The sequence below is a fragment of the Phyllostomus hastatus genome, unplaced genomic scaffold, assembly GCF_019186645.2.
Source record: "Phyllostomus hastatus isolate PE091 unplaced genomic scaffold, TTU_PhHast_1.1 phas_scaffold_317, whole genome shotgun sequence".
Classification (NCBI taxonomy): Eukaryota; Metazoa; Chordata; class Mammalia; order Chiroptera; family Phyllostomidae; genus Phyllostomus; species Phyllostomus hastatus.
This window is the reverse complement of record NW_025334023.1, coordinates 13,421,329-13,431,819: the sequence shown is the minus strand read 5'-3', so window position 1 is coordinate 13,431,819 and position 10,491 is coordinate 13,421,329. Positions and strand designations below refer to the sequence as shown.

Genomic DNA, 10,491 nt, shown 5'->3' with positions numbered 1-10,491 from the left:
GAAAATAGGAAAAAAAATTTTGAAGCAAAAAATGTGGTAAAATATTTAACCTGTGACCCCACTCCACTACCCGCCACCCCCCACCAGGGTGAGCCAGGTAAGCTACTTTTGGACTAAAAGACACACCCCCATTTTCCTCCCAAATTTGGGGGGGTGCATCTTATAGTATGAAAAATACAGTAAATGGACAAATTTGGGATATTTCAAAACAGGATCACAAGGAAGACAAAGAAGAAGTAATCACTTTCTTTTTTAAAGCTAATCTTTATTGTGGTAATCACCTTTATGCTTTGCAAGTGGAATTGATAGGTGAGCTTGCTCCCAAGTATTTCCTATCTCACTTAGCTTGAAAATCGTGTTATTAAGATCATGACACAGAGATGATCATTCATTCATTCATCACCATGAATTGAGAAACCTACTGTGTACAAATTGTGGGATTACAAACTAAGTCATATGTCATTCTCCTGAAAGGATCTGTAATTTGTAGAAGAAATCATCATAAAAACAAAATGGTTACTATACTATATGTTACTATATGTTTGCCCATCAATGGACAAGATTAAGGGCATTTCCCCTAGAAATTTGTAGTAAAAATGCATGAATATTATTCATAAGTGAGTCTTCTAACATTTTTCCACTCATGCACAGGTGGCAAACACAACGTCCACGGGCCGAATCACATCCTCCACCTTGTTTTATCTGGCCCGGCACCTTGTTTCTACCTGGAGGCAGAGCTGAGCTTCTTGCCCATAGTTAAGGAGTAGTTATATTTATACAGTCCTAAAATTACATTTGGCCCTTTAAAGGCAACTGTGAGGCTGATGTGGCCCTTGGTGAAAATGAGTTTGACACCCCTGCACTAGTGTATTAATAATAATTATACTGATAAATTCAAAGACCTTAAGTTTAGAATTTATACTTTTCCTTTTCTTAGAATGCTCTTCTCTCCCCATGAAAACTACTCATTCTTTTTTTAAAAATTTTTTTATTTATTTTTAGAGAGTGGAAGGGAAGGAGAAAGAGGAAGAGAAACATCAATGTGTGGTTGCCTCTCGAATGCCCCCTACAGGGGAATCTGGCCCACAACTCAGGCATGTGACCTGATTGGGATTTGAATGGGTTACCCTTCAGTTGGCAGGCCAGCACTCAGTCCACTGAGTCACACCAGCCAGGGCAGACTTCATAGGGTTAAGGGCTCAGTCCTAGGAGACTCCTTACTTTGGATAACAGACACAAAAATTAGATCACCTGTACTTCTAAACAACCAGCTGTAAATCAGGGATTCCCATTATCTTCTCCTCAGGTTCAATAACTTGCTAGGATAGCTCACAGAACCCAGGAAGTCACTTATGTTTACTGGTTTATTATAAAGGATACAAATGAACAGGCAGGTGAAGAGATACATAGCGCAAAGTCTGAAAGGGTCCTGAGTGCAGGAGCCTCTGTCTCCATGGAGTGAGACTATGTCACCCTCCCAGACCTTCAACATGTTCACCATCCCGCAAGCTATTCAAACCCACAATTTAGGGGTGTTTATGGAGGGTTCATTACACAGGTGTAATTAATTAAATCACTGGCCACTGGTGATGGAACCCAGTCTTCAGTCTCTCTCCCCTGTCTGGAGGTTGCCGGTGAGGGTGAGGAAGGGGGGAGGGTAAACCTGAAAATTTTAGACTGATCAAGGCCTGGTCTTTCTGGCCACCACCCCTATCCTGTAGTTACCTACAGGGCCACCAGTCATCTTATCAGTGTACAAAAGACACTGATCACTCTAAGGGCTCTAGGAACTCTGTGCCAGGAACCCAGAACAAAAACCAAACACTCATTTTTTAAAAAAATATTTTATTCATTTTTAGAGAGAGGGGAAAGGAGGGAGAAAGAGAGGGAGAGAAATATCAATGTGTGGTTGCCTCTCATGCACCGCCAACCAGGAACCTGGCCTGCAACCCAAGCATATGCCCTAGACTGGGAATAAAACCAGTGACCCTTTGGTGAGCAGGCCGGTGCTCAATTCACTGAGCTACACCAGCCAGGGCCAAACACTTATTTGTTATGATACCACAAGGCTTATCTTTGCAGAAAAATAATGTTGCTTTCTGTTCTCTATTGATGTTAAATATAAAAAAATTATCCTGAAATCCTAGGCAGGAAGTTCACATAAATATCTGAAATCATTATATGGGTTTAAATGCCTGTTGACACAACCTACAATGCACATACCCGAGAGGTGTATTTGATGCCTGTGCTGGGAAAAATGTCATCTGGGAGGCTTTGCAGCTCTTAGCATTTTGTATTTCCTCCTTTGCTTTTTACATTACATGGACTTGTCTCATGATGGCACCATTGTGACATGTGTACAAGCTGGTCACACCCTGTTCAAGTGATATTTATTTAGAAAGCCTTCTCTCCTTGGGGACTGTGCCAAAGTGCACGTTTCCCCCAGTTTTAGAATGGCTGGCAAACAGTGAAGCTTTTCCGGAGGAGATTTAGCTTCTGCTATTGCCATCGTGACTTGTAGTCACCCAACTCGGTTATGACTGGCAACTCACACACGTCCTCACGAGATTTGTGAGCAGCTTTGTGTTGTTTCAGCTCATGTTTTACAATCATCTCAGCCACTGTTTCTGGGTTCCTATTGTTATAGTGATTTATACCATACAACGGCCAAACTACTTGTGTTATATTGTCCTTATATTTTACTTAGTTCTTATTGAGGGGGTTTCTTTTCTATTGTTTTCTTTCTTAATGCATATGATTTAAATTTGCATGCCTGGGCCACTGTTGAAAAAAGAGGTTAGTGTTACATTTGAATGACTGGTTAAATCATATGATTCCAGCTGACATTTATTAAAAATAAACAAAAGAGTGAGTTCTTGTGGGTTTATATGAAATTAATTTTCCCGTGGCATTATACTCACATAACATATGAATAGACTAAACAAAAGCTTTCTTGTACTTACCAATTAGCAGCAAGTGCATACCATTCACCAAATATTTCTTGGGGATTTAGTTTGATCCTGATGCATGTTGGGGAGAGCTCATAGGACAGAGCAAAATGCTGTGTGCTTAGAATTAAGAAGAGAGAGTCCCTGTCACTCTTCTGCTTAAAATCTTTGGAGGTCCTCAGGTCCAAAGTAGTTCAGAATATTCTTCCACTGAGAGACCTGGTTTAAGGAGCCTAGAAGGGGGAAAGGAAGCTCTCAGAGATCATACCTCTGGCCCTGGCTGGTATGGCTCAGTGGATTGAGTGCCGGCCTATGAACTGAAAGGCCTCTGGTTGGATTCCCAGTCAAGGGACATGCCTGGGTTGCAGGCCAGGTCCACAGTTGGGGGAGTACAAGAGGCAACAAATTGATATATCTTTTGCACATTGACATTTCTCTCCCTCTCCTCTTCCCTCCTTCCCTTCTCCCTAAAAATAAATAAATAAAATCTTAAAAAAAGAAATCACACCTCTGGCCCTCTGTTTCAGCCTCTTTGCTCTGTCCTGTGGTTTATATTTCATATTCATTATTCCTGATTTTTCCTCTCAACTTTGAATAAATCTTGGGTTTGCCCCTGGGCCTTCACATTCATATAATCTTAGTTCCATTCCCTGCACCTTATGGGGAAGTCTCACCCTATCCATAACCAGACCCAGCTTCTGGAACTATATCCCAGAATGGCCTACTGTATTCCACTGGGAGAGTTCAGGCATGTGCCATAGCTTTGAAGTTAAAATGCCTTAGCTTAGCACACAAGCCCCTTTTAGATCTGACACCTGTCATTTTTTCCAGGTTCATCCACCATCCTTCAACTCATATGTTGTGTTTCAGTCGTATTGAATTTCTTGAGCAGTTCCTAGAGCTTGTGACTTTCCCCCGTCTTGGTGTCTTTGCACATGGCATGTTTCTTTTTCACAAAGAGCCCTTGTATCACCTCAATTTCCTACCTATCTCCTTTTAACCTCAAAGCAATTCCAGGGATCCTATCTCTCATGGAGTTTCAGTGTGATTTTGACACTTCTGTGCCATAGCATTTATCACACTATAGCAATTGCTTTACTTATCTGCCTCCCACATGCTGCCAGATTTTGAAAGAGGCTACCTTGTCTTACTAGACTTTCTCCCCATCTCTAGCTCATAATAGGCACTCATTAGGCAACTACTGAATAAATCAGTGAATGAATGAATGAATCAACTCACTGCCTCACATCTATTCAAATCCCTTTGGGAGGTAGGTGTAGTATGAATAGTAAATAAGCAATGATACTATAGTCTAACATGAGAGGTAAAAGGTAAAGAGGTCATCAGTAGAAAAATACTGCATATTCCTTTTTTTCTTAGATATAAGCAAGAGTCTAATAAGTGCCATTTGCTGAATTAAGATATACCCAAGCATTACCAAAACCAATGGTCAATTAAGTAAAAAATAAAATTCATCATTGAATTAACAGTGATTGAATGTCCATCATGTGCAAGTAGATCACAGCTTAAACTATAAGAGTGTCATGATTTAGTGAGGGAGCATATACAAAAATAATCCTGAGATGGAGAGGACTGTGATAATCATATTAGAAATTCAAACAACATTCTATGGAATTCTGATGGAAAAAAAGATTAATCCTGGTTAGAATTAATCAAGTCAACAATTTACGGGAAATTGTACAAGCTATGAAACTCAAGGGCAACCAGTTAATTAATCTCAAACAGAATAAGTAGTGGATTGAGTAATATCTATAACTTGTCAGCTGGGTATTTTGTTCTGGGGTGGCCTTAAATGCTGAGTGATAAGGAAGTGGGAAAGTAGAAGAAGGAAGTGTGACAGGGCTTAAAGGGAAGTAATTGATTCTTGAGAAAGAAAAAAGTGGGAAGTAGAGGGAGAAGAAAGAGGAGCAAAGATTGTTTTGATTGTAGGTGTAGCATTTTCTTGAGTCTTCAGTTCCAAGAATAGGGAAAGAAAAGAAAAAGGAGAGCCAACCATGGAACCAAATGAATACTTGGCATCAAAATAAGGAGAAAACAAAGAGAAAAGAAGCAGAAATGTGTTTACACAGGAATTATGCTGTGTTACCACTGGTTATAAAATGCTGATACCAGAAACATTTTAGGGATGATACAGATAAAAGGGTGGTGCAGGCATGGTTGCAGATAGAAGGAGTCTGAAGAAAAATTTTTGTTATCATGTTGTTGCTAGAACTGCTCACAAATATTTCTACTCTTGGTTAATGCAAACGAGAGCATTGCACTTGCCACCTCTTTCGAAGATTGATGTGGCTCTGTGATTTTCTTTGGCCAATAAAATGTGCATTGAAATGAGAAACAGAGTAAATAAGAACTAATTTTCAGCCATTGAGATCTTGAGTGTAAGTGTAAGTATACACTATAATCTATCTACTATAATACAATCAGAGATGAAAAGGCTGCTAACATTCATGCAGAGATAGACAGATGATAGATAGATAGACAGGTAGATTTGTGAGACAGGTCAAAGGAACACTCTAAGAGATGGAAATAATACAATGAAAGCTAACTTGGAGTCTGAGAATTGGAAAAGACTTATTATTCCTTTTTTTTCTTCTAATAATTTATCTGTATATCTTTCTCTTTGCAATATTCTCCTTCATACACAGTATCTACTTTCATGATTTCGACTACTGCCTTAGTGTGAATGATCAAAAACCCTACATATTTGTTCCTGACTATTATATTCTCATTTCTAACTGCCTACAGAGACATGATCATCTTAGAGAATTTCCAGTAAAACTGTTCAGGCATGTTCATGTCTAAAAATGAGTCTATGAAATTCCCCAGCAGACCAACTATCCCCCAAAGAAATACCCTCCACTTTTGGGGGTAAATTTAGATGGCTTCCTCTTTTTTCCCCTCTTTATTCAAACTCTTCTTCAAAAATGCCTCTTAGATTTTCTACTTCCTCTACATTCACACATCTCCTACCCTTGCCTGAATTACCTAACTCACTCCTGGACCACAGTCACAATCTCATCTCCCTTCCAACATATTCTCCTTCCTGTCCATCCTGTCCACAGTTCCCAGACCACTCTTCCCTCTGCAAGGATCCTCCACTACCCCTCGGTTTTGCAGCCCGCATCCTCGTAACCTGCCCATCCAATTCTCCCCCACTGCTTCCCAGCTGCTGTGCGCAGGTAAGTGTGTTTGCTGTGCTGTAAACCACTCTGCTCATTCCTATCTCTCCATTGGCTGATGATTTTTACCTCCAACTCAGCAAGTGTTCTCAATCTTTTCAATCAAAAATCCCATCCATCCTTAAAGCTCATTTTTAATTCATTTTTTCCCCTGGAAGATGTACCAAACAACACCACCCAAATAGATCTCTCCCTTTCTCCCTCAATGTAGCACTTAGTCACAGAATTTTAAGTTCTCTTAAAAATCATATAGATTTGTATATGATTTCTAGCAACCCTCCAATTTTATGGTTGAGGTTCAGAGAACTGGTGGGTCCTTCAACCAGTTAGTCACTGCTAGAAGTAGATCCTGATTTTAGTTTTCTTCTCACTATGCCTTACTTTTTGCATTTCATTTAATGTTTATAAATTGTGCATTCCTGATTAGGTTACAAGTAGCTTAGGAACAATGAATTCCATCCATAATAGGTGACAAGCCTTTATTTTTAGTCTTCTCAGGTGAGGTTCAGATGAAAGGAAAGTGCAGAGCCAAGCCATTAAACCAATACATTTTGGAACAACTGGGAATCAGCCAGGGACACAAATAGAACATTAGAGAAAAAGTACGGTAGTACTATAAGGTCAGGAGCTTAGAAAACCAGAGTCAGAAAAATTTAGAGAGCTTCTAAAGTACCAACACTTTGACTGAATTATAGATGATCCGAAAGAGTTGGATCAAGTGACAGGTGCCATACTCAACCCTAGAATAGAGGGAATAAGGAGAAAGAGCAAAAAACCCCAGAAATCTGTACAAATTTCTCTTTGCCTAGAGAAGGTGACCCTGAGCGAGGACACCCGGCATGAGAAAGTTTGATTTTTACTTATGGAAGGTTTGCCTAGCTAGAGAGAGGCTGAGTAGGGAGGGTAGAACTGCTCAGCCCCCAAAAGCAGTAGAAGTTGTTAATTGGCTGCTGGTTCCACCCTGGCCTTGCTTCTATCCTGGGAGCTCCAACTGCAGGCTCCTGAGGGCTTCTGTGCCAGATCCCATCCTTCCTGAACACTGAAGCCTGTGCCTCTTTATCCCGTCCTGCTGCAGGACAAGCAAACCAGTCTACCAGACTTTGCCAACCTGTGCTGACTCTCTGTCTTGTTAACATAAACAACTTAGCATGGAGTGTACAAGATTTTGCACACTTATCCCACTTTTCCATCCCAATTTTATTTCCCACTGTATCCCTCACAGCCACATAGGCAGCCACCATTTCTCACATCAGTATACATTTTCATGCCTCCATGTCTTTACCTGTGCTGTTTCCTCTGCCAAGGGTGCTGTTCCTGTTCTCCGGCCACACCGTACCTGACTGACAGAATCTTATTTACATTTGGAGGCCTAACTTACTTACATGTTCTTGCTTCAGTTAAGTGTTCTAAGAGCCACTGATCAGAACAGAGCAAGTTGTTTCTTTCTCTGGAGTCTCATAACCAGTTCTTGGTGTGTTTTTGTAGCTCTTTAGCAATTCTGTTTTATAGTATGGTATAGTTTTATATCTTTACCATGTTATATTTAAGCTCTTTGAGAAAACAAACTGTGGTCTGTTTGTTTTTTTAGACCGGGACCTACGTTTCAATTATCACTGTACCCTCATAGTACCCAGGCCATTGTGTTGGGCATAATAAAAATTGAATAAATATGTTGAGCTAAGTCTTAAATTGGTGTCATTTTTTACTCTATTTTTTAAAATAGATTTCATTTTTTTTAGCAGTTTTAGATTTACAGAAAAATTAAGTGGAAAGTACAGAGAGTTCCTTCTTACCCACCACATGGCCTCTCCTGCTACTAATGTTTTGTATCAGAGTGGTACATTTATAAGAGTTCATAAGCCTATGTTGATGTATCATTATCACCCAAAGTCCATAGTTTATATTAGGATTAATTCTTGATGTTATATGTTCTGTGAGTTTTGACAAATACATGTGACATGTGTTCACAATTATAGTTTCACCACCTTAAAGTCTTCTGTGATCTGCCTATTCATTCCTTTCTCCCCACTTACCCCTGGCAACCACTGATCTTTTTACAGTCTCCATCGTTTTGTCTTTTGCAGAACATCATATTTGAGATCACACAGCATATAGCTTTTTCACGTATGCATTTAAGTTTCTCCCATTATTTTCTTGGCTTGAGAGTGCATTTCTTTTCAGCACCAAATAATATGCCATTGTCTGCATGTACCACAGTTCATCTGTTCACTTACTGAGAGAGGTCTCAGTGGCTGCCAAGTTTTGCCATTATTAATAAAGCTGTTTTAAACATCAGTGTGCAGGTTTTTATGTAGAATGAATTTTCAGTTCATTTGGGTAAACACCAATGATCATGATTGCTGGTTCCTATGGTAAGAGAATGTTTATTTTTGTAAGAAATCACCAAATTGCCTTCCAAAGTGACTATGCCACTTTGCATTCCCACCAGCAATGGACGAGCCTTCTTGCTGCTCCACATCCTTGCCAGCATTTCGTGTAGTCAGTGTTTTGGGTCTTTGCCATTCTAGTAGGTAATGGTATTTCATGTTTTTTTAATATATCTTTTTTTTAATTCAAATACCTTTCTGATCACTCATTGCCCAAGAACATTCACATAGTAAATAAAAGAGAAATAGACATTAAAGATTGATCTTCAAACATTATAGCCAGTGATGCCACATTTACCTATCATCTTGCCAATGTAAAACCACACCCACACACCTCGATGGCCATCAAACTGTTCAGCAGAGTTTCCTTAATGGTGAGCTGTTTGAAACTACTAGTTTGAACATTATTGACTACTTTTTTCAAGCTCTGAATAGCTGTTGGGATCACAGCAGAAGCTGGAGGAATCAGCTTGACCTTAGCATAGTGCCAAAATGTGGCCAGTCCAGGTTTCGAGTAAGTCAGCAGCATTTACCAGCGCTGGGGCCTTCTATGTGAGGTTATGGACAAACTGGGCCATGGTTGCAGGATGGAAATTCTCTCACTTTCTAAAAAAGATTTACTTTATTTTATTTATTTATTTTTGGAGAGAGGGATAGGGAGGAAAAAACAGAGGGAGAGAAACAGCAATGTGTGAGAGAAACATTGATCAGCTGCCCTTCACATGCCCCATCCTGGGACTGTCCCGCAATCCAAGCATGTGCCCTGACTGGTTCACAGACCAGTGCTCCATCCACTGAGCCACAGCAGCCAGGGCTCACTGTTGTTTTAACTTACAATTTTCTTATGATATATGAGGTGGATTGTCTTTTCATATGCTTACTTGCCATTTGGATATCTTCTTTGGTGAGGTTTTATTTTCTATTTTCTACATAATAAAAATAATACACTTCAGCTGTTCAAACAATGCACAAGTTTACAAAGTATAAAAAGTCAATGTTCTCTGTGCCTCAATCTCACATCCCCAAAGTATTCACTGTTAACATTTTCTGTCTTTCTTCAAGACATTTTTCTATTCATTTACATTCCTACGTATAAAAGGTTTGGCCAAAGTAACGCCATTGAGTGTGGTTGGTAGGGTACATGAATGTCTCACATGAGATGGACAGCAATTTGAACATTTCACCTAAAATGTCATATGGTATACTTGAGTGTGATATTGTTATGTTACAGAATTACATGTTTATGTTTTTGTAATAAAACATTTGGTATAGACTATCAACTCATAAAAAGGGGGTATTATTTGTGTTGGATCCCCTGTATGAATCTATGTATGTATGCAAATATAAATATATAAACATGTATAAACATATATAAACACACACACACACATTTACATGACCATACCATTTTTCCCACACACAGTCCCTAGTAACTGTAATGGAGACTGGAAAGAGAATTTGCTTTTTTCCAGCCTTTACAGAAGAGGAGGCAAAAGATAAGCAAGTTGGGAGTAGCTGGTGGGTGAGCAAGCCACCGGGCTCTGCTACCAAGTGTTCACCATACTATAGACTAAAGACTAAAAATAAAATTAGAAATAAGGTAGTTTTACTTTTAACATGTTATCAGTTGAAAAAGACATGTAAATGAATAATATTATTGCAATAAACTTTTTTTTTTTACTTTGAGAGTACATTTATTAAAGCTGGTGGCTGTGAAACAAGGTAGGACTTGGGATACAAGAAGCGACTGGAGAGCCCAGGCAGGGCTGCTTTGGCTCACAGAGAAGTCAGAGAAAAGGGGGCCTTGGGGAGAAGTTCAGGGGACCAGCCCCAGACGAGCCACTGCTGCCCACTGCTCCCCTGGTTTCAAGTCTTGCAGGGACCCTGAAGCATTCAGGAGATGCACTCCCGAGGAAGAAGAAAGGCATGGACATGCTCCCAAGAGGGAGAGTGTGC

The 10,491-nt window shown here is 39.7% G+C and overlaps 1 protein-coding gene across 1 annotated transcript; it reads right to left on the bottom strand.

Annotated features, from left to right (window-relative positions):
• Positions 1 to 8,836: 8,836 nt before the first annotated feature.
• LOC123805599 (ATP synthase subunit g, mitochondrial-like) lies at positions 8,837 to 9,064 on the bottom strand. Its single transcript, XM_045818262.1, has one exon. It carries the CDS (start codon positions 9,062 to 9,064, stop codon positions 8,837 to 8,839), a length of 228 nt encoding a protein of 75 aa, XP_045674218.1.
• Positions 9,065 to 10,491: the final 1,427 nt, after the last annotated feature.

Coding starts and splice junctions, on each gene's coding strand:
- LOC123805599 (XM_045818262.1), bottom strand. CDS start 9,064: ATGCTGCTGACTTACTCGAAACCTGGACTGGCCACATTTTGGCACTAT.